At 37.3% G+C, this 23,603-nt stretch overlaps 2 protein-coding genes and 1 long non-coding RNA gene across 3 annotated transcripts in view; 2 read left to right on the top strand and 1 right to left on the bottom strand.

The window, feature by feature from the left end:
- Positions 1 to 12,124, top strand: part of LOC116165466 (insulin-like receptor) — a 53,104-nt gene extending 40,980 nt beyond the window's left edge. Inside the window, exons 3-17 of the mRNA XM_031479928.1 lie at positions 2,831 to 3,573; positions 3,622 to 3,799; positions 3,849 to 3,962; positions 4,011 to 4,158; positions 4,208 to 4,416; positions 6,028 to 6,208; positions 6,256 to 6,428; positions 6,691 to 6,867; positions 6,918 to 7,107; positions 7,163 to 7,293; positions 7,343 to 7,528; positions 8,612 to 8,751; positions 8,804 to 9,025; positions 9,080 to 9,354; positions 10,787 to 12,124. Coding sequence (XP_031335788.1) covers positions 2,831 to 3,573; positions 3,622 to 3,799; positions 3,849 to 3,962; positions 4,011 to 4,158; positions 4,208 to 4,416; positions 6,028 to 6,208; positions 6,256 to 6,428; positions 6,691 to 6,867; positions 6,918 to 7,107; positions 7,163 to 7,293; positions 7,343 to 7,528; positions 8,612 to 8,751; positions 8,804 to 9,025; positions 9,080 to 9,354; positions 10,787 to 11,768 — 4,049 coding nt within the window. The 3' untranslated portion in view covers positions 11,769 to 12,124. The remainder of the gene's footprint in view (positions 1 to 2,830; positions 3,574 to 3,621; positions 3,800 to 3,848; positions 3,963 to 4,010; positions 4,159 to 4,207; positions 4,417 to 6,027; positions 6,209 to 6,255; positions 6,429 to 6,690; positions 6,868 to 6,917; positions 7,108 to 7,162; positions 7,294 to 7,342; positions 7,529 to 8,611; positions 8,752 to 8,803; positions 9,026 to 9,079; positions 9,355 to 10,786) is intronic.
- A 168-nt stretch (positions 12,125 to 12,292) lies between these two features.
- On the bottom strand, positions 12,293 to 21,933 carry LOC116165468. The gene is made up of 3 exons (XM_031479929.1): positions 21,774 to 21,933; positions 20,781 to 21,724; positions 12,293 to 12,704 (listed from the first exon to the last, which is right to left on the bottom strand). Exons 1-3 carry the CDS (start codon positions 21,844 to 21,846, stop codon positions 12,399 to 12,401), a joined length of 1,323 nt encoding a protein of 440 aa, XP_031335789.1. The 5' UTR covers positions 21,847 to 21,933; the 3' UTR covers positions 12,293 to 12,398.
- LOC116165471 lies at positions 18,799 to 20,117 on the top strand. Its single transcript, XR_004144157.1, has 2 exons — positions 18,799 to 19,750; positions 19,807 to 20,117. It is a non-coding gene; the product is annotated as an uncharacterized LOC116165471 (long non-coding RNA).
- Positions 21,934 to 23,603: the final 1,670 nt, after the last annotated feature.

Genomic DNA, 23,603 nt, shown 5'->3' with positions numbered 1-23,603 from the left:
TCAATAACCCTAATCCCTATTAGTAAACCTTTTACTTATAAATCCTACACGCATTTTCATTTTGATCCTTGATTACCTAAAACTCACAGACATGAAACTTGCTTTTATCATGTAGACGTGTTAGAAAAATAGATGGCGCATGCGTAGACTCAACTTTATGTGCTGATTTTTCTAAAAATTTCCTATAGAAGCAAATTGAAAGCACGTTTGAAAAAATAAAAATAACTTATTTGTTGACCATATCTTATGAAATGTTCACTGAAGATGCTCTTACAAAAGCGAATTGAAAACCCGGCACAGAAAATTTGCGTAGAGTGGCAGGTACATTTTTTTGAAATTTTCACAGAAGGCGCTTTTCAAGGGCTCTAACAGTTTTTATATTTATTGGAAAATTTATCAAATTTCTGGGGGATTTCACTTATTTTTTTGTGACTTTTTGTGCTTGTGACTACCTCATCGGTTTTTCCGTTACCCACTGATTGAATTACCTGTAGAAAGATCAATATGATGATTTGTTTTCTGAGATTGGACCTTTATAAGTAGAGGTATTGGGGACCGTGGTAAAATATTTCGGCAGTTGGTCCGGGCTAAATTTTGGCAATTGGCCCGAGGGGGGCTTTGGTAGTGGGCCCAAGGTATTTCGGAGGTTGGCACGGGGGTATTTCGGAGGTTGGCCCGGGGGTATTTCGGAGGTTGGCCCGGGGGTATTTCGGAGGTCCGTCATCTTGGACCCATCTAGGATGCTGGACACAAAATCTTGGATACTGGACCCACCATCTTGGATGCTGGAACCGCCATCTTGGATGCTGGAACCGCCATCTTGGATGCTGGAATCGCCATCTGGGATATTGGAACCCGACACTTTGACGTCATCGGTGATTGCTAAGTTTTTAGCGCATTTTTTAAGAAAGAAAAAAATGTGCTATTGTTTGCGCTTTGTCCGTCCGTCCGTCCGGACCCACCTCTACCGTTTTGAACTACTTCTAGGGGAATGGTCCTAGAGTCCTGAAATTTTTTGCAGTAGGTAACCTATACCTTCCAGACGGCAGACGGCCATTAAATTTTGCTGTGTAAAAGGCCCCCCCCCCCCCCACAAATTATTTCCTGCGATGCTGTTTTTGATAGTAAAACGTGCATAACTTTTACATACGACAACCAATCGGTCTCAGATTTTGCATACGCAGCCTTTAGTGGTGCCAAGTTAAACTTTAGAAAATGGTGGAGGGGGGGACATATGTTCTACCCTTCATGGTATTCTAATGGAAGGTTTCATCGAAATAAATTGGTTTGTACAAACTATAACTTTCCCGTGCGACTCTTTTTCGAGATCAGTGAGCGAAGGGGGCCTGAGGGGGGGGGGGGGGGGGTTAAAAATTAATTAATCTCTCATTATTATTGTATTCCAATTAAAGGTCTCAACGAAAGGAATGGTTTTTTACCAACTACTGCCCTTCTCTCTGTCCTCTTATCAAAGTAATGGGTGGAGGGGGAGAGAGAGGGGGGGGGTGGAACTAGTTTTATCCTTCATGGTACTCTAATGAAAGTGCTCGACGAAAGGAATTAATTTCTACCAACCATAGCCCTCCTCCTCGACGTCTTATCGTGATCGGGTATATTCCCTTATACCTCGAGCACGGATTGTCGGAAGAGGGTACTCACTAAGGGCGATTAAGACGTCTGCAAGAAATATATTCATGGGTGATGTCAAAACAAAAGCTATTTCGGTTAAAAAAAATGCCCTTTATCTGCACAATAGTTGTGCACAGTTTATATTTGTTTATTGGTGTTGGGATTCGAACCCACGATACCTAAAAAAGAAATGAACTTTTGGGTTGTGCCCAGTCATTGGATTTCTTTCGAAGGTACAAAAAAATCAAATGGCTCCAGAGTCATTTTGGGCCTTGCAAAAATTTTCCTGAAATTCCATGGGTTTGAATTGTGGTTCGAGATTAAATATAACTTTTTATTAAAACAGCCTGTGTGCTAAAAGCGATGGCGAGTATTTGTCGCACTACCTTTATTCGTACCAAAAATGAATATATTTAATTTGCTCACCTTACTTTGGCTCAAAATAAATGTTTTAGCACATTTTCCCACAAAATTAGAAACATTTTACTTATCGTTGTAAAAATTGCGATCAAACTGAACGTATCGTTGCTTAGGGCTTTTGTGTACGGCATCCTCTATTGGAATTTAAGCGATGATGTGTGTAGAACAGCAATATTTCACATAATTCGTGTCCAAACACTCCTATTTTGAATTTATTCGTTCACTCTAAACCGTCAAGTTTGAAAATTATTTCTAAAAACTTAAAGCATATGTGTACAAATTGTATTGCCGTTATTAAAGAGATGATGATGATAATTAGTGCCCGAACATCTCTAAATGGGATTTGTCCATTAATAATGCATATTAATAGTTATTGCAAAATGCAAAATCTATTTCTGGTTGGCGGGTGGAAAACGTTTTCTTGTGGTAATAGTAGGTACGATAAACTGTGACGTTCTTTTATCGGGCCATGTCTTAATCTGCTTTTTACTGGAAAGTGCTATTAATTTTAATGCTCCAATATTTTACTCCCGTTTTGTGGGATATTAGAACACTTTCGCGTTTGACTTTTACCACAATACCGCGAAACAATTAGAAGCAGTTAACGTTTGCAAAACCTGAATGTAATTGAGTGATTAAGTCGTTTTATTACAACTTACGTTGTTCCTGAAAGCAGTTAACTGCGTTATTTAAACTACCCACTTTTAGTAGGTAGTTAAATTTCAAAATTATAAATTTCTGTTAGCGCGATTGATTGTTAATTATTTTTTTTTTGTTTCAGTTTGCAAACGCAGCGTGGATATTCGCAACACAATCGGACAATTTGATGTGCTTCGAGGTTGTTCCGTTGTGGAAGGATTTGTCCAAATTTTACTATTTGACAACGTAAACGAGTCGCTCTTTTCGAATATAACTTTTCCAGAATTGAGGGAGATTACAGACTACTTGATGTTGTATCGGGTGAATGGACTGCGAAGTATAGGACACTTGTTTCCAAATCTGGCGGTGATCAGGGGGCAGAAAACATTTTTTGGATATTCGTTCGTAGTGTTTGAAATGTCCAGTTTACAAGAGATTGGTTTATATTCGTTGACCGACATCACTCATGGACTTATTCGTATAGATAAAAATCCATCCCTGTGTTTTGTAAATTCTATTGACTGGGAACTTATCGCGTACGAGAAAGGCGATCACTTTATTGCAAGTATTAAACCAGACAATGAATGTCCTATTTGTCCTGGTGACGATAAAGATGAAGAAGGAAGTCATTTAAATATAAGTGCTTGCCCTCGTGTTGTGCGCAAGTTAGGTGTTACGGAAGGAAGGCATTTGTGCTGGAATAGACAGCATTGTCAAAAAGTGTGTCCGAGCCATTGTCACTCATGTAATGATAAAGGGGAGTGTTGTGATTCTAAATGTTTAGGTGGATGCAGTAATGGTGCTTGCGATGTATGTCGTAATTTTACAGTGGAAGTTGGTCGCAGGCGGCAATGTAGGGATCAATGTCCATCCAATCTGTATGAGGTAATGAAGTAGCTTTCAAAAGGATTAAACACATGGGTATTGTTGCAGTTTCTTGGAAGGAGGTGTATTAAAGAAGAGGAGTGCAAATCTCTAAAACGACCGATGGATCTGCATGGGAGAATTCAATATCAGTATCCTTACAAAATTTATCGAAGTGCGTGCGTGCTTAACTGTCCAACAAATTACATGGATGACCACGATAACCACAGATGTGTACCATGTGAAGGTAAGATGTGTTCATTTAGACAGAACATGTAGAGATTCGTATTTTATAGGTAGATGCAAGAAAGAATGTCCCAGTACAAATGTAGATAGTCTCGCATCTGCTCAACAACTCAGGGGTTGTACACATATTAAGGGTTCCCTCGAAATTCAAATACGTGGCGGGAGTAAGTGTATTGCAACAACATTCCCCCTTTTTTACCCAATGATTTTAGGACATATAGTTAATGAATTAGAAGAAAATTTAAACATGATTGAAGAAATTGACGGATATCTCAAGATTGTTCGCTCATTTCCACTTGTCTCCTTAAACTTCCTCAAAAGTTTAAAAGTTATTCATGGCAACAATTTAGACAGTCAAAAGTATTGTTACACGATCCGTCTGCGACATCCGATTACACTTTTTTTTCAGATACGTGTTTGTGGTGCTTGATAATCAAAATCTCCAAGACTTGTGGAGCTGGGAAAATCGTACGCTAAAAATTGGAAATGGAAAGTTATTTTTCCACTTTAACCCCAAACTGTGTTACTCAAAGATTGAAACCTTAAGACTAAAGGCCAACTTAGCTGAATTTAGCGAACTAGAAGTGGCTCCCAATTCTAACGGAGACAAAATAGCTTGTGAGTAATAGTAAATATTAGAAAAAAATGTTGGTTATCATGCTTTACATATTTCTTTCCTTCCATTAGTTTGGTTTTAATTACTCCAGATGCGTTTGTTGTTTTTTAAAACTTTATTAAGGATAGATCTGGAGTTGACACATCCACCTTTAACTACATAAATTAAATTAGCAATTCATTAGCATATCATGAATTTTATTAACCACATTGCAAAACATCTTCGTTGTTTACGGGTAAACAGGCCTCTAATTTTGTAACGGTCAGAGCTAGAGGAACGCTGCCGTGGCTCAGAGAGCAGCGTTGTATGAGTCCCTGACTTTTTTTCTTTTTCGGGTCAGACGGACGGATGAAGGTATGTGGGTATCAATTTGTTTAAAAGTGCTAAAGATTCTCCGCGAATGACGCCCTGGCTTGAATTTTTCGATGTTCGAGTACATTCATTGTGGAAGAACAAGAAGAGTTAGGGAAAAATTTAAACCTTGGTTGAGTTGGTGAGCAGCGAGGGTGCTGAAAGAGATTTTCTTTTTTTTAATTTCCTCAATCACAAATTGTTTTTATGGGATTCGACGACCAAAGTTAGTTTGGAGGTCGATCGGAAACGTGAATTAGGGGTGTAGACGCGAGACGCATTTTGCCTGAGAGGACGCAAGTGACATCTGCTGGGTACACTTTTTGATGAGAACGCAGCAGACAAATTCGAATATCTTTCTTTTGAAGCCTTTGGAGTTGTAGGTTAAAAACGAGCTTCGCGAGATAGTCACACGCGAATGGGTTCCTTGCTTCTCCTGAACCCTAAAATTAATCGAGAGAAATTGTATTTTTGTCCCCTTTCGAGAAATATTCGCGAATCGTGTAGGTCACGCCTCCTCCTCCAAATTTGGGCAAAATTCCAACTTGGGTGGTGGGTTGAAGCTTTTTTTATAGATACCATTTGCAAACCATATACGCATTTCGAGGGTCGTTCATAGTAGCGTGAATTGCGTAAGTACCTTCTTCTATTTTGCACCCGAACTGTGGACGTTCTCATGTGGCAGTCTTAATTCCCTGCCGAAATAGACTAGGAAAAATCGTTCCGATTATTAACGAGCTAATAATTTTGCGATGTTTGTCCGTCTGTCTGTTACCACGCTTCTCGAAAATGATTGTCTCGATCTCTTTTCAGTTTTTGATGAAACCATATACAACGCCTTCTTTATCTTTTTTTGCTGTATACATTTAATGTGTGCCTCTTATTTTTAAAATTCGTCAACTACTTGGTTATTCATGATTTACTTGAAAGAGCCATGATTCATTTTGGAATTTCAGAAGGTTAAGGACTTATAACGTTAATTGGTGGACTGAAGATTTCTCTTTTGATACCTAATTTTTATTGTAGTTGATACTTCTACCTTTGCTCTAAGTAGGTGAGCAAGCAATAGAAGGGGCCTCCTTACATTGTTTGTCTCGTATTCAGGGGGACATAACCTGTCATTCTGTTTCAAACAACTGTTGAATTTGGATTACTGTTTTCCAAGTGGCATGATTTAGGTTTTGAGAGAGGAATTTTTTGGCATTCTTCATTTTTTGCAAATTTCAAGGGCATTTTTTTATTTTGTGTTTTATTATGTGCAGGTAATGTAGCCAATATGTCAGTGAGCATAACAATAATTAATAGCAGAGCTGTTATTTTGGAATGGTTGCCCTTTCATATGGACGATCACCGGAAACTATTGGGTTACGTGGTATACAGTATTGAAGCGCCATACAAAAATATTACTTTGTACGATGGAAGGGATGCGTGCGGAGGGGATGGGTATGTAAACCAAATTTTTGCAGTCGCTGACGTTTAAATTTTTTCAGATGGCGCGTTGATGACGTCGGTAATCAGGAAGACAATAATTCCCCTTTACATCATCTGTTGGCACAATTGAAGCCATATACACAATATGCATTTTATGTTAAGACCTACACAATTGCAACAGAGAGAAATGGAGCACAAAGTACTATTTATTATTTTCGGACACACCCAGATGGTAAGTTATTTATACGACCATAATAATCTGATCAAGATGAGGGGAGTGTTAGGTTTGTAAGAAAATCACCCTTGATTCTCAATATTAACGCATTAATCACTATTACTAATGACCTTGCTACATCTTTCTTATACATAAATGATCCATGGAGATCATAGTATTACAAGAAAATGTACATTAGATCTACAATTTCTACTGTAACAATGCAAGGCCGATAAGATCTAGAAAATTTGAAAAATTAACACAGGCATTTAATTTTTAGTGCCTTCCAAACCCTTAAATTTGCAAATCAATACAAATAGTAGTAGTTCCTTGTATATAACATGGCAACCGCCCTTGAATCCACACGGAAATGTAACATATTACCTAGTTAGTGGACAGCAACATAGGGATATGAACAACGAAGAATTGCTCAATAATCGAAATTATTGTCACGATCGTAAGTATCACCGACTCTCATAGCAAACAAACTAAATTGCACTCTTTAAGCGCCAACCCCTTCGAAACAAACTCTGTTGTTACCACCCTTAACGATAACGACACCAAAGTCTAACAAAAATGACACTTGCCAATGTGACGAAGATATGAAACCGGGCGGACCGAAAATTAAAGAGGAAAAGGATATCATATCGCAAATTAATTTCGAAAACGAGCTTCACAATCAAGTGTATATTAAAAAGTAACGCGCCATTCACTTTAGTATTTTAAACGAAGTAATGAATTTACTTTTGCAGGGATGTCTCTTCGTCTGAGAGAAGAAAGCGTGAAATTATCGGTTATGAAGATCAAAATTTAAATTTTCCAACCAACATCGATGAGCCGATAACCTCTGTGAATAATTCAATTCAAAATGTGACGGAGAATGGTAATTTTGGACAGACATTGGAGTAGATTGTTCATTTTTGAATTTTTAGGTACAGATATTTGGGTATCGTTTAACTTTCCCGTCTATGGCACAACAGAATTATATTTAACTAAGCTACACCATTTCACCGTTTATAACATCCATGTGCAGGCCTGTCGGGAGAAGGAAGGTCCGTCCGATAAAAAGGAGAGCTGTAGTGATATTTCTATTGTTACGGCTCGTACTCAGAAGAAAGGTATGTACTTTCTCACTCAATCGCTTTTTTCCTTAGTTAGAGATATTGATTTGAAAATCGGTTAGCGTACGTTAATTTGTGTATTTTGGGCCCTGACGTCAACAGCGAAACCACACATGTTTTGGCTTTTGCTGGCCCTGGCTGCATAGAGTGGTTAGTAGATACCCGCGTGCAGACTTTTTGTACTCTTTTACTGTAGGAATATATGATAGAATTTATTTTCCCTGTGGCAACGCGCCGCATGCACATCTGGCAGCAAACTAAAACATGCTGCACCCTCATTGGTCAAAACGGTCAGTCGATGAGAGCGTAGCGTCAAGAAACAACCAGCTCTTTGCTTGCAGAACCAAGTCGCCTTGCCGGCGCTGTGGCATTGCGCCGCATAGGACGCAGACATTAGGACGCGGACATTAGAACGCAAGCATCATCCTTGCAATGCAGAGATTAGGTCGCAGTTAGGACAATAAAAGGTATAATCAAATTAAACCGATATTTACTTATTTAATCGGTGTATGCGCCCTAACGTCTAGTCCTAGCCTAGGACCTGTGTCCTAATGTCCGCGTCCCATTGCCCGCGCCCCAATATCTGCGTCCCAATGTCCGCGTCCTAATGTTTGCGTCCTAATGTCCGCGTCCAAGTGTCTGCGTCCTAATGCCCGCGTCCTAATGTTTGCGGCCCAATGACGGCGTCGTATTGTCTGCGTCCTAATGTCCGGTGACCTAATGCCTGGTCACTCTCCTTGCCAGCTCAACCTCGCGCCACGCTCCATCAGCCAGAAGACCCGCGCTCACTCGGACAATAGCGCTCGCCGCGTGCATTTCGGCTACCATTTTGTACATATTATAAATATACTCCATATAACGCAACGGCATTTTATTTATGGTCGCCCGCTAAATCCCCCATAGTACATGTAGGATATAAAAAATGCTTCATATCTCATACAAAGCCCTCATAGGGGAAAAAATTTGGATGCCGTATTATCGAGCGTCTACTTTGATAATTTCTGTTTTATCGTCCTTGCGATCACAAACGACTGACTGACACTGACGCGATTCAAAGCTTAATAATTGTACTTTTTCTAGCTGGTGCAGACAATGTGACAAATGTCCGTGTGACCAATCAAAGTTTAAATATGGTGACACTGGCGTGGAAGGAACCGGTTAATCCCAACGGCCTAATTTTGACGTATCAAATTGAATACAAAAGAATGGACGTCGAAAATGTAAGTATATATCGAATATCGATCAATTACTTACCAATTGATTTTCGCGCAGCTAAAACCTACCTTGGAGTGTATTACGAGGAAACAATTTTTAAACCAAAAAATGATGTATACCCTAAATAAGCTAAGTCCAGGAAACTACAGCTTGCGATTGGTGGCTATATCGCAAGCGGGAAGCGGGGATTATTCATCGTATATCAATTTTCTCATTGAGGAAACTAGTAATATAACTTCAGTACAAATATTTCTATATGTTTTTGCGGCAGTCGCAGTGGTACTTTAGTTGAGTTGGCAATTTTTTGTTTGTACTATTCAAGTTTGGTTTCAGGCGTTGGTGATGGGATTTTTGGGGTTGTATATATTTAGAAGAATATTCGGACCTCCAGTTCCAAGTATTAAATTAATTGCGTCAGTTAATCCCGAATATGTTAGCACCGTGTATATACCCGACGATTGGGAGGTCTCCAGGAAGAAGATCGAATTGATCAAAGAGCTTGGACAGGGGAGCTTTGGAATGGTCTATGAGGGCCTGGCGCGCGACATCAGTGGTATCCCCGAGATGAAGTGCGCTGTCAAAACTGTTAATGAACATGCCACTAATAGGTAAGTTGCATTTTAGCTCCCGAAATATCAAAGCTAAACGAATGTGTGGTCATAAAAGATTTCAAACCATTGATTTTTTCGACCTTGAATATTTTGCAATAATATAAAATGATTATGAAATTTCATGGATTTAATTTTAGGGCTGTGAAATGGAATCAATTTTATGCACAGTTAGGTATATTGTTTATTACCTACATTTTATGACTATGTTACATTGTTACACTTCACTAAAACTGGTTTTTAAGAAAAAATTAATGTGTGACAGCACTGCAGAAACATAAAGAGACAGCTGACCGGAGAAGTAGCACTAAGGATTCATGAAACATGGTTCTTTAATAGGAAACCAAAACAGATCGTTTTTTTTTAAATTTAAATGCATGTGAGCAAGTGCCTTTTGTAATCATGGATCTATTTGTGAAGATAAATATCCCATGTTGGGAGGGAGTAGTTTGATGTTGGGAGGGAGTAGTTCTGTTCAATGCAAGATGCATTTCATGTAACAATTGAGTTAAAACCCCCCTAATTCGACACCGCTGAATCCAAAAATGCCGTTTGCCAACTCGAAATTCCAACGAGATGGCGTTCAAAAGAGCGCCAAATTTAAGTGTTTTTCTATTTCGGTCATATGTATGTGATTCAAGTGAATATTAATTTGATGCATGAAAACATCGTTAAATGGCCATATTTTAACGAAAATTCACCAAAATTCAAAAAGTTAGGTGGACATGCTGTGCTGTTTGAGGGGATTGAGACCCCGTTTAAATCCTTTAAAACATTTGTATTTAGGATATGTCTTTAGAAGATTAAATGGACATTAATACTTTCTTTATACATCATCCTCACTTGTGCCATTCATGCACTTTACATTTGCACAACTTTGTGCAAGGGACTTAAGGTTCTTTCTTGCACCCACACTGCTTAGTGTTGCAGAGTCTTTTGCAGCCACAAACAGTAAACTCAGCGTGAGACTTCTTATAGTGTTTTTATTCAATTAAAAAAAATAGATAATTCACTTTTATTTTTTCTCCTCTACATTGAAAACACATAAACAAAGTGCTGGTGAGGCAGGTTTATTTTTAAAAGGTGATGAATAACGGTTACGTTTTTTAAAAATAAAATGCCACTTGTCCCTTGAAAAGGATTTTGAATGCCTACGATGGGGAATGTTTTTTTAGACACTAATTTTAAAGGGCACCTGTGATTTTAAAGTTGTAAACCACAAAATGGTCAAGAAATAGTTGAATGTATGGGTTTACTAACATAGGTCATAGTCATAGTATGGGGAAGATTTGTTTTTGGCTTGGGGTCTTTCCTCAGGACAAACGATGTTAAAAAAGAATATTCTTGGACATCAAGATCATATGGTTTGAGATCATGTTTTCTAACACCTAAATTTGGATGTATGTCTTATCATTTTTAATAATTACATTAGGGAGAGAATAGAGTTCTTGAACGAAGCTTCCGTCATGAAGGCATTCGACACTGCTCATGTAGTAAGACTCCTCGGTGTCGTATCACAAGGTCAACCTACCTTAGTTATAATGGAACTGATGGCGAATGGAGATTTGAAATCGTATCTTCGATCGCACAGGCCGGATGCGGATACCTACACGGGCAGACAGCCGCCTTCGTTAAAGCGTATATTACAGATGGCGATAGAGATCGCCGACGGTATGGCGTATTTGGCAGCTAAGAAATTTGTCCATCGAGATTTGGCGGCTCGTAACTGTATGGTGGCCGAAGATCTTACGGTGAAAATTGGTGATTTTGGGATGACACGTGATATATATGAGACTGATTATTATCGTAAGGGAACCAAAGGACTATTGCCAGTACGGTGGATGGCACCGGAGAGTTTAAAAGATGGCGTCTTCACTAGTAGCAGTGATGTATGGAGTTACGGAGTTGTCCTTTGGGAAATGGCTACGTTGGCATCTCAACCCTACCAAGGTTTGTCGAACGATCAAGTGCTGCGCTACGTTATCGATGGCGGCGTGATGGAATGCCCCGAGAACTGTCCTGACAAGTTGTATAGCCTAATGAGATATTGTTGGCAACACAAACCAGTGGCGAGGCCAACATTTCTTGAGATGGCCGGACAGCTAGTGGATGACGCTTCTCCAACTTTCACACAGATTTCATTCTATCACAGTGCCGCTGGTATTGAAGCTCGAAATTCATATACCGCTTCAATGATGTCTCAGGATGATCCGGCCACACCTTTAAAAATGGTAAGAGACTTAGATGAAGATTTTTCGCTTGGCAGCTCCGAAGGGGAGTCTGAATTGGAAATTGGTACAGACACGCGCATCGATTTTCCCGCATTTCCTACTTCAAAAGATGGTTCTATAGCTGCGAATGGTTACGTAAGCGGGCATCCTACAAATGGTACAGCTACGACAACGCAATGCTAATCACATATCACGTCCTATTACAGTATTTTTGCCACAGATCTGACGATCTCAGCGACAGACATTGCTACCACTTGTTTAGTTGTAATTAATAATAGTGTTTAATTTACCAAAGATAGTGATATTGATTGTGGTTGCTGACAGGGCCTTTCACCCCACCCAAGAAATAGTGTTCATTAGCCATTTAAGAACAATAAACAATAGTGCCGGTTTACTGACTTGACTTGTTTTCTCAACAAGCAGCTTTCTTGATAAAAACGAAATTCTATATTACCCGCGATATTCTAGTTAATAAAAGTATTTGTACGATTTGTTGATATGTGATGTTTTGAAAATAGTACGATGTGAAACCATTTGCCTTAATGTATAAATTATTCTATACTGGTACATGTTTCCTCCAAAAATATGTTATTAATGTTCAGTTTCTGGACAAATAGTTTTTCAGCGCATTATAGCCTGAGCCTGCCTGCGTTCCTGTCTACCATATAGGTAGTAAGCATAAAAGTTTTAGTTTATTAGTGTACCTATTATCGCTATTTATATTTCATTATATTTTGTAACACGTGAAAAATGTACATTTCTGAACTATTAATTTTATACAAAATAAATACTATAGGAAATTTTCTTAAATATTTAAATTAATAATCCCTTGAAACCCGTCTCCTGATGATGATCCAGCACGGGTAGGTTTTCGTGAATCGTCTTTTCAACGTTAATCCGACTCAAAATCTCTTGAACTCTACTTCTTAGGGGCGATTCGATAGCGTCCATTATTTGAAACCTTAGTAAATTCGGAATTACGTTCACAGCAAACTCTATAATATAATCGAGTGTTCCAGCACCATCGCATCGCACCTGAATGTTGCCTAGTTCGAGTTGTAAGTCATTCAGTTGAGGTGAGTTCCTTGTGTCCATCGACTGACTTACTTCAAATCCCACCTAAAAGTATGCTCGATCAGTAAACGCTATCCAACCTTTAAATATGCTTTGTGTACGAAAAGGAATTCGAAATCTCACTTCCACCTGCTCCTAAAGAAATGCTTCAAATTTAAAAGCTAACTATAAAGCCTGTTCATAACCTATTATAGAATTTTAGATCACGGTTACCGGCATTGTAACTGTTACATAATTTTTAGTAACTAGTTACAGTTACAGATTTGGTTGTAGTAACTAGTTACAGATACAGTTACCTTCACAGAGTATCTAGATACTTTTCAGTTATACAAATTATTTATTTTATTATTCCATTCAAAATTTTAATGAGACAAATTTTATTTTTTTAATGTAATTTTTAGACGTCTATATAAGAATTATTTTTTTAAGCATTGATAAAATGTCAAAGTTTGCGTCTCATAATATGTTCCACTTAGGAGTTAGCAGCTGCCCCCGGTACTAAAAAGTCGTTCAACCACTGAAGATGATCGCAGAATTGTGTTGTAAATTTTGAACATCTCTAATACACTGCTAAACTTTACCCGAGCCTTTAGATCCATTGTCTTATATTTTAAATATGGCAGAAACTGCTTGGTACAAACTGATGAAGACACTCTTCTCCACTAGTGGAGTACCTATATATTTCTATTAGATTTTGGTGGAGCTGGAGGAAGGGTTACATAGGATACTAAAAAAAATTTGCTGTGGCTAGCACAGATACTATTCACACCTGCTCATGCACAATTTTGTCCTTTTATGTCTAAGAATATGTGTACCAAATTTGGTTTAAAGCCGTTTAGCCGGACAAGAGTACAGACAGACAGGCCGATCGACATGATTGTGATTTTGTTTGATTCGGATTCCTGTTGCTTCAAAACGTGTATTCCCGTCAAAAAGGTGGGGGGTTATTTCTTACCCCAATGCACAATACCTCCCTTAGATTGTTGCATTGATTATACACACAAAATCAATGATTGTTGTTACTTAGAAATAAAAAAAATAGTTTTCTTCGGCTCACCGAAATATACAGAGTGTTGTACAATTGTTCATTTGGGATATTCAATAAGGCTGTTTCACCAATTTAAAAAAAAATTTATACAACTTCTGGTTATCCCCGCACTTAAAACCTACGCAAAATTGGTATAAGAGATCATAAACCTATAATTGAACAATTTTCTAATTATTATTTTTTTTTCGAAATTTTAGAATTTTGTACGCCTGTAGAAAGTAAATTCTTAACGAACTGAACCCATTATTTTTAGTATTTGTGTTGAAAATACTTTATTTTTTTAAATGTGGCAACCTTTTTTTTTGTTGTATAACACCGGTCTACAGCATTTTTGCGCATGGGATATCTTGCGAAAAAAATGCAAAAAACCAAAAAAATAAAAATACATATAAAATCTTACTTAAATAGGAATGATTTATTAAAAGGTAACGTTCCTACATTTATAATTTGTTTGTCTTACAGTCTAAATGTTTAAAAATGGAACAGTTTTGCTGTTTCTTCCATCATGCTTCCAGCGTACTGGCCTTGGTACCGTGCTTAAATTCCATTATGTCTTGATGAAAGTGTTGTCCTTGTGATTCCGAATAAGCTCCCATATTATCCTTTAAATTGATCTAAATGCAAATGTAACCTGTGCATCTTTAAAGACATTCTATACCCGATGATGCAAAACCAAATCCTGTCAGCTCGTCATAATTTTTAGCCCTACGGTTTCCCAGGAAACACTGAACGGGAAAACGTGAACTCAGGATTTTTTTTCCTCTTTGCTAAGTAACCGCGGGAAAATATCACACTCCATATTTCTTTTTATTTGAGAGAAAACAAAGATTCCAGCTTTAATTTTCGCCCCTGAAAGCTTTCAATCAAATCGCTATAACTTTTGTAAAAGCAAATACCTACTTTCGATGTCCAGTCGCACTTTTTATTTATTTTTGCTTATTATAGTCAGAATATCCACTCGTTCGTTGAGACGCTACTAGTTCTTAAGAGCTATTGTTCTACTTTTTTCGCTATTTGGTTCATTATGGTGTCGAGGTACCAAGGAAGGAATTTTTTCTACGTTTATTACTAAAAAAGTTATTGTAAAAAAACCAAAAGACCTTTTTTTACATGTTCCATAACTTTACACTTAATTTTGTATTGCTCTCTGTCGTCTGTCTGTTGGTCTGTCCGTCTGTACCTTTGTCTGTCTGTCCATCTATCTGTCCGTGTGAACGATAACTTTGTTTAGAAATGTCCGATCGCTTTGACATCTCCGTTAGTTATGAACTGAATTGCATGTAATTCAATATGGGCATAGCTTTAGCCATATAATGCGCAATGACAAAACTTAAGTCGAATCGATTCCACATTCACAGTGCCCTTTTCGCATCTCGACCATTTATAAACCGAACTGCAAACTTATTTGAATGAAATTTGATACATAGGCACTTGGAATAAATGAAAATCGGACGCCAGTTTTAAAATTTGGTTTTGCGCATGCGCAGTGCCAACTTTTTAATTTATGGAAGAATTTATACGAAATTTGATACATAGGCACTTGGAATAAAGGAAAATCTAACGCCAGTTTCAAAATTTGGTTTTGCTCATGCGTAGTGCCAACTTTTTTTATTTATGGAAGCATTTAAATGAAATTTGATACATAGGTGCTTGGAATAAAGAAAAATGTTATTTTGCGCATGCGCAGTGCCAACTTTTTTATCTATGGAAGCATTTAAATGAAATTTGATACATAGGCGCTTGGAACAAAGGAAAATCTAACGTTAGTTTCAAAATTTAGAATTGTGCATGCGCAGTTCCAACTGTTTTATTTAGAAAAGCATTGAAATGAAATTCTTCTTATAAAGTGAAATTGAAGCAGCACCTCAAAAATGGATTGCACATTTGCAACGCTATCATCTTTCATATTTGTGGCCGGATTTTTACGATTTTAACAGAAGATGCATCTTACAAATGGGAAATGAATGCAAGTGGAAATGCGCTTTTTGTAAATCGTTTACGATTACTTTTTAACTTGTTAAGGCATATATTCAAATGTTGAAGCCATTAACCCTATGTACGGCATTTCATTAAATGTAAAATGACGTAAATAAGTAATAGAGGGGTTCTATGATATGAAAATATGAATTTAGTATTCATTATTTCCGCGCGTAAACAAACCATTTGTTAAATGAAAAATCCAATACAACTGAATACCGAACGATCTTCGAGATCTTTGCACATACGTCATTTTTAAAACATACCTTAAGGGATTGATTCTGTCTCGCCAGATCAGTATAGTTTGTAAAACAATTTTTTTAAATCGGTATTAGTTTTACTTTTATTCGAGGTCCGTATATACAAAATTTCATTTACATATAGGCAGATAACAAAATTGGGATTGGGCAAATACAAAAGTTGAGTTGCGCATGCGCAATTTTTTTAATCGGCATAGTAACCTGAGGTTTAAGGAATATTTACTAACACAGAAAACCGGACATCTCAATCTCAATCATTTTACTTTCCATTTAGACTACATATAAGGGTATAGGAACGTCACAAAATAAATAAATAAGTAGATAACAAACAAACAAATACGTGCAATAGCGGAAGACTGAAGTACATGGAGCGTCTTATGAATTGGCGAGATATTCTTTAATACTGTAAAATGGGTGGTCAATGAGGAACTTTTTTAGATATCTTTTAAATGGGTGAAGAGAGGTCAGATTCTTGGCTTCTTGTGGAAGACGGTTGAATAGCTTTATCATCGTATATTTTGGTGATTCTTCAAATAGCGTTGTGTTGTGCGGAGGTACAGTGGGGTTGTTGTGGTAGCGGTTTTTCATGCCCTGGTTGATATCCTCGTTTGTAGTGAAAGCCGATTTATTCTCAAACATATATATTAAACAATTATATATGTATAGGGAATAAATGGACATATGTCTTTGTAACAAGAATTGTGTAAAACCCTTTTTTGCAAGTTTGAGCAGTTTTTGGACTGTAACTTTTTGGTCCGTTAGTGTACGTAGCCGAAAAACAATAGCGACCTTTCTTATATCCTGCAGAAAATATTATGTATCAATTTTCAAAGCGATCGGACGTCTCTACACAAAGTTATCGTGCACACGGACAGCCCGACGGACAACAGACAGCAATACAAAATTATAAACGATCTCGAGGATCATTAATAAATAATGATGAAACGTTAATGAAGTACACAGCAATATTCAATGACAGCAAACAATTATTTGCGTTTAAGTTTATGTGTTTTGTAAATTTTGTTCTTTGTACTTTTCATAGGTAAATAGGTCGCTGTGTGTACCCAACAGTTGCTATGTGTTTACGCGCGGAAAAAATGGATGCTCGTATTATAAAACCACTCTTTTACTTATTTGAATTTGAAATTTAATAAAATGCCGTACGTCAAAATTTGAATTAAACTTTAACAAGTTAAAAAGTAATCGTAAACGATTTACATAAAGCGCATTTCCACTTGCATTCATTTCCCATTTGTAAGATGAAACTTCTGTTAAAATCGTAAAAATCCGGCCACAAATATGAAAGATAACGTTGCACATGAGCAATCCATTTTTGACATGCTATTTCAATTTCAGTTTATAAGAAGGATTTCATTTCAATGCTTTTCTAAATAAGAAAGTTGGAACTGCGCATGCGCAAACCTAAATTTTGAAACTAATGTTAGATTTTCCTTTGTTCCAAGCGCCAAAGTATCAAATTTCACTTAAATGCTTCCATAGATAAAAAAAGTTGGCACTGCGCATGGGCCAAATAAATTCTTTAAACTGGCGCTAGATTTTCCTTTATTCCAAGCACCTATGTATCAAATTTCATTTAAATGCTTCCATAAATAAAAAAGTTGACACTGCGCATGCGCAAAACCAAATTTTAAACCTGGCATTAGATTTTCCTATATTCCAAGTGCCTATGTATCACATTTCATTTAAATTCTTCCATAAATAAAAAAGTTGGCACTGCACATGCGCAAAACTAAATTTTGAAACTGGCGTTAGATTTTCCTTTATTCCAAGTGCCTATGTATCAAATTTCATTCAAATACTTTTATAAGAAAAAAAGTTTGTAATTCGGTTTATAAATGGTCGAGATGCGAAAAGGGCACTGTGAATTTTGAATCGATTCGACTCAACTTTTGGCATTGCGTATTATATGGCTAAGGCTATGCCCATATTGAATTTCATGCAATTCAGTTCATAAGTAACGGAGATAAAAGCGATCGGACATTTCTAAACAAAATTATCGTTCACACGGACAGATAGAGGACAGACAGGCAAAGGAACAGACGAAGAGACCAACAGACAGACGACAGACAACAATACAAAATTATAAATGATCTCTAGGATGGTTAATAAACGGCAAAAGTATAAAATTATGGAACATGTAAAAAACGGTTTGTTGGTTTTTTTACAGCAACTTTTTTAGCAATAAACGCAGAAAAAATTCCTTTCTTGGTGCAAGCCTCGACACCATAACGAACCAAATAGCGAAAAAAGTAGAACCATTGAATTTATAACTATCATTCAATGGTAGAACAATAGCTCTTAAGATAAAGAACTAGTAGCAGTAGCGTCGCAAAACGAGCGGACGGACCGCCGGACGGACGGACGGACGGACAAAGTGGCCACAATAGCGCATTTTTTTTATTGTTGTGGAAATGCGCTAAAAATGTATAAAAATGCGATATGGTGTGCGCAAGTGTGCGTTTGCATTGTGTACCCTGCTATGTAGGCAACTCGTCATACTCGATGTTGCGATAAAGCGGCCATGTTTATATGCCATTGTGTATATATAAAACATGAACGCTCAAAAACTTTTTGATGGAGCAGTCATATTACCACTTGAGCGAATATCTCGAAAGATGATTTTATTGTTTATTGTTCATTGTATGCTCTTAACATTATAATTTATGTAAAATTGACACATTGTTACGTACGTATGAGGCGCCATTTGTGTCAAAATAAAACCTGCGAAATATATGTAGATAATTCAGATGTATAACATTTTTAGGCAGATATGCATCAAATTTGGTTAGATATGGACAGATTTCTTTCATAGCTATATTAAATCTATTTATTAATATATATATATATACATATATATACAAAAGGAAGCAGGAAACATATATATATAATTAAATAAAACGTAATATAAAGTCGCGTTCGTCAAGTGGCCGCATGGTGGCGCACATTGACGTAAGGCAACGTACATCGGTGATCATATGACACACCCATTTCATTTTATGTTGTCAGCTGTCATACACAAATATCCTACCACCTTGTACTTGTTAAAAACAACACAAAGTGTAGTGTAGTAATATAAAGGTAACAGATACAACACGACGTACGCGTCCTTTAGTTCACGGAGCGCCACTATACGGCCGCTCTAGGAACTTGACTTTATATAATATTCTAGTTTCAACTTTATATATATACCACTGCTGTTTCTTATATGTATAATCAATTATATGTTTAAATATACAAAGAAAATTTACATATATCTAATGGAATTTTATACATATCTGCTTAAATGTTTTATATTTCTCAAATATTGATATATATTTCACAGGTTTTATTTTGACACAAATGGCGCCTCATACGTACGCTCTGTTCTTATACAAGTATATGGAATGTATTTCGTGACAAATAATAAATATGATATGATATGAACCGGAGGACCAGGAAAACATGAACTCAAGAAGAACAATTATTCATTTAAACGCTATTTATTTTTAGGCCGATAATGCCGTTTCCTATATGTGTGGTAAAAACTTAACCTCAAATAGTTGTTTACTTTAGTCATCATTAAAGTGAACGTTTCTTTGTAATTCTTCTTGCTCTTACAACCTTAAAATACAGAAATGGGATTTCAATTGAAAGTTTCATTCAAGGAATCGTCGCAAAAAATGGAACTTATCGCTCTGGTCCAGCCGATCGATTGGAAGGCAGGTGGTTCTCGACCCATGAGAGGAGAAAACGGTTTGGGATGTAAAACTAGGTCTTGGCATTACATTATCAGAGTGAGAGTCTTGGTACGTAATTAAAATATAAATTATAATTGTTGTCGCACTTACTTAACAATTTTTAGGGTCACGTTTCGAATTGCAATTGAAGGTAAAGCGAATCCATTACGAGAAGTGTCACAAGAACCTTAAGGCAAATACTAACAGAATGTTCTCTTGAAAAGCGAACACATTCTGGAAGACTGTTTAAATTTGCTTATAAATCCGTAGCAGATAATCAGCATGACATCTCATTCATCACAAAATGCAAACGAACATTAGTACATTGTGGAGTATCACTTGTTAAACGATTGCTATGTTTGCTTATCTGCTGTATAAGTTAGGTATGCTTCTTGAGAGATGTATTTATTTTCTTAAATATAAATTTTATATCATTCTAAGAGGTTTGAATTTGATAGAAAGACAGGTCTAGGTAATTAAGTCTTCAATGTTAGTTATTAGTTTCAATATTTTCAAAAACCGTTTAAAAATGGCCTAAATGGATACCAAGTTTGTTAAGAAATGCTGCATTGAAAAGAATGCTTAATGATTAAGTTGGTCAACCAGTCTTAATAGTTGATAGTTGAAAAGGGTGTATTTTTTAATAAAATTTTCTTCATTTAAGAAATTGTTCAATGAGCAACTAAAGTGCATTTCAGATGTGCGTGCAGTAAAGGAATGTGTATATTGCGAAATATTTCAAATAGCAATAAGGGTTTGAAAGGGTCTCCTAGTCCCTAGAGCTGGGTTGCTGGCTAATAATGGCAAGGTTCTTCACAAAATTGTGGATTGTGGAGGGCACGTCCATGTCTAAACCATGAATAGTACAATTTCTCTTGTCTCTAGGGCACGTTGGGCAGGTCTACTGTTTTTTATAGTTGTGAATAGTGCAAACTTTGGATTTGAGTGTGTTTCGCGCGTTTTACTGGTGGAAGAAGTAATCTTTCAAAATTGTATCTTAAATCTAATACCAGCAAGAGAGGGCGCTAAGATTACACCATTGTGTAAAATAAAATGCAGCGTCGGATTCGAGTCATTTCTTAGCTAAGAAGATATTTACCTTTAAATATTCCACGGAGAAGGATGCTGTCCCTGCCCGGCTCATTACACCCCCAACGACTCCAACTTCCCAGTGCGTCGTGCCTTTTAGTTGTTGCGTCCCAACTTCAACGCTCAAGTATAACGAATGGTTTCGGACCTCAAACGTCATATTTCCAACCCTGTGGAAGGTCGAAAGGCCTGTTAACCAAGTGTGGGTCATATCTAGAGTGAATAAAGTAGCGGTGTAGTTGTAGTCATCTAGCATGAACGGGTCATAGTTTAATTCTCGTACTTTGCTGCGCGCCTCAGACAACAGTTTGTCAAATGGCGATATTGAGTTGGGAAATTTCAATGGTATTTGGTGAACTTGCTTGTTTACGTCATTTCGCATATTAGTGTTCACTTCGCTCAATATAAAAGGCTTAATTGAGTCGAATATAAAGGTCCCAACGGAGTTAATAACCCCTTGGAAGACACTAGCGAAAAATCCCAGTCGCTCAAAGTTCATGGCAATGTTTTTAAATGTAATGTCCATGTTCATATCTTGGGCTTCCAATCTACCTTCGTCGTCAACTTCCAGCTTTGCTATAGCTTCTACGTAAACATCACTTAATTGAACTGTAAATGGACCTTGAGATCTTGACAACCACGTGCTCAGCGTGTAGTTTCCCAAAACGTTCAAGACGTCGATTCGCAGTGCTGCGGTAACTTGCATCTTTGCTAAATCAGCAGTAACGTGATCGATACGAAACTTGGGTAATCCATATAATTTAACATTTTCGAAATTCATTCGTCCAACCGAAAATGAATGGGTAAGTGGAGGAATATCGAGCGGTTCTGGAATCGGAACCCCCGGGATACCAATTGGGTCTTCCTGTTTGTAGTGTTCGATAATCTCCCGCACAAATTCGCTAATTTTCTTTTCGCCCAACTGGAAAGTGTCTATGTTTTCACCATCCGCATCTATTAATTATAATGGGTTGATTGAAATGGAAACTTAACGTTTACATACCTTCAGCAAGTGCGCATACGGATAATGCATTGTATAAATACATCAACAAACCGACGCGTATTAACCAAGACATATTTCAATGAGACCGTCAATGCGTTACAGTAACTACTAAATTACAGCGCTTCGCTATTTATTCGGTGTGTCAAAGTTTATAGTTTCGTCAATAATTAATCTTATCAACAATGACCTATAACTTTGTGTTTTTAGACAGAGTTGCACTCTGTATCTAAATCATTCATAATAACAGTAATAATTGTATAACGAGGGTGATTACACTAATCCGGTCAGTACTCCTCTGTCTCGTTGACTGTTGTCCAAACAAATGATGCTCTGTGCTGTAATTCATTTTTTATGATGTTCTTTTCTCGCAAATTAGTTTTTTTATTTTTTAAATACATAGGCCTCTAGGATTTGGACCATCGAGACAACTGTACATTCAAAGTTCCAAGCGAGATCGGAAGAGCAAATTTGGTTTTGTCCACCGGAGGCACTTGGTTTTACCGGTACACCCAACGGGATGGGAGATTCAATAATAATCAATGATAATAATCATAGCCTTCTTTCACATATAAGTATACACGTAAAGAAAACAACATATGAATTACATGTACAATACAATAAAATTATAACTGTATGTAATAGTAACGGGCGATCAAAAATGAGTTGCTGTCGAGTCGCCCATGTAAACAAAAGTTCCAAAGGTGACTCGACAGCAACTCATTTTTGATCGCACAGTACGTGTGCGGTATATTCGGCCCCAAAATAATCGCCATCGGAATATGCGTTCGGCCGTTCGGGTAAAATTTGCCCCCAGAAGATTTGGCTTCAAGAAAACTCACCTCCATAGTTTTTTCTCCCAGAAAATTTGCACCCCGCAGTTCCATCGATTTTATTGCAGTTAATCAATTTTTATAAATATTTCGGAGCCTCATTTTCTGGAGGCGAACTTAACTGTGGGAATATTCCGATGGAGATTGTACCTATCTGGGCAAATCTTCCTACAATCGGAAGTCTTATTATACACCTAAAATACAATATAAGTAGGTACAACAACCACAAAGAGACCTTTATGGGGAAGTTCTGTATACTATCAACCCACTACATCTAGGTACTATGTATGTTAAACGTGCTTAGGCGGAACAATTGAATAAGTTATAAAATAATTACTTATTCAATTACCTACTGATTGAGAATATTTTTAATTAACGCAACCACCGTCAAACTTTCCCGAATCTGAATTTTTCTCTGAGCGAGTTCCTGGCGAAGGAGTATTTCGCGGGAGAATTTTTCGGAAAAAATATCCCGGGGGCGGGTTTTGTTCGGCGCGAATATTCCGGGGGAGAATTTACCTGGCCGAATTTGCCAGGGTGGATCTTCCTACTGGCTACAACTACATTGTGGTGCACGGTAAGTAGGAACATAGGGATTTAACCCTGTATATTAGGTAGTGTAAAAAGCCAAAGTTAAGAAAATAAGGTCTTGTCGACGGCTACCACAACGCTTCCCGGTACCCACTTCCGACGTCCGGTTTATCCGCAATTCGCATTTGAAGTTTTGAGTTTACCATCAGTAAGATTTTGTCGGGGGCTATTGCATTCTCTTTGTCGGTATCCACTTCCGACGTCCCGTTTACCCGCAAATTTTGGTGGATTCTGTTAAAAACTCTTAACAAAATAGTACTCAATTTTTGGGGCACTTCTCATAGCTCGATCTTCTATTGGCGACACGATAAAGAGAGACCGCTCTAAGTAACTTTTGTCGACTACCCCTTGAAGACGCGCACCTTGCAAAATGTGATTAATTTCGCCCCTACGAAAAAAAAGAAAATTC

Source organism: Photinus pyralis, unplaced genomic scaffold (assembly GCF_008802855.1).
Source record: "Photinus pyralis isolate 1611_PpyrPB1 unplaced genomic scaffold, Ppyr1.3 Ppyr1.4_LG3a, whole genome shotgun sequence".
Taxonomy (NCBI): domain Eukaryota; kingdom Metazoa; phylum Arthropoda; class Insecta; order Coleoptera; family Lampyridae; genus Photinus; species Photinus pyralis.
The sequence above is the reverse complement of the archived record's forward strand: the minus strand, read 5'-3'. Positions and strand labels throughout refer to the sequence as shown.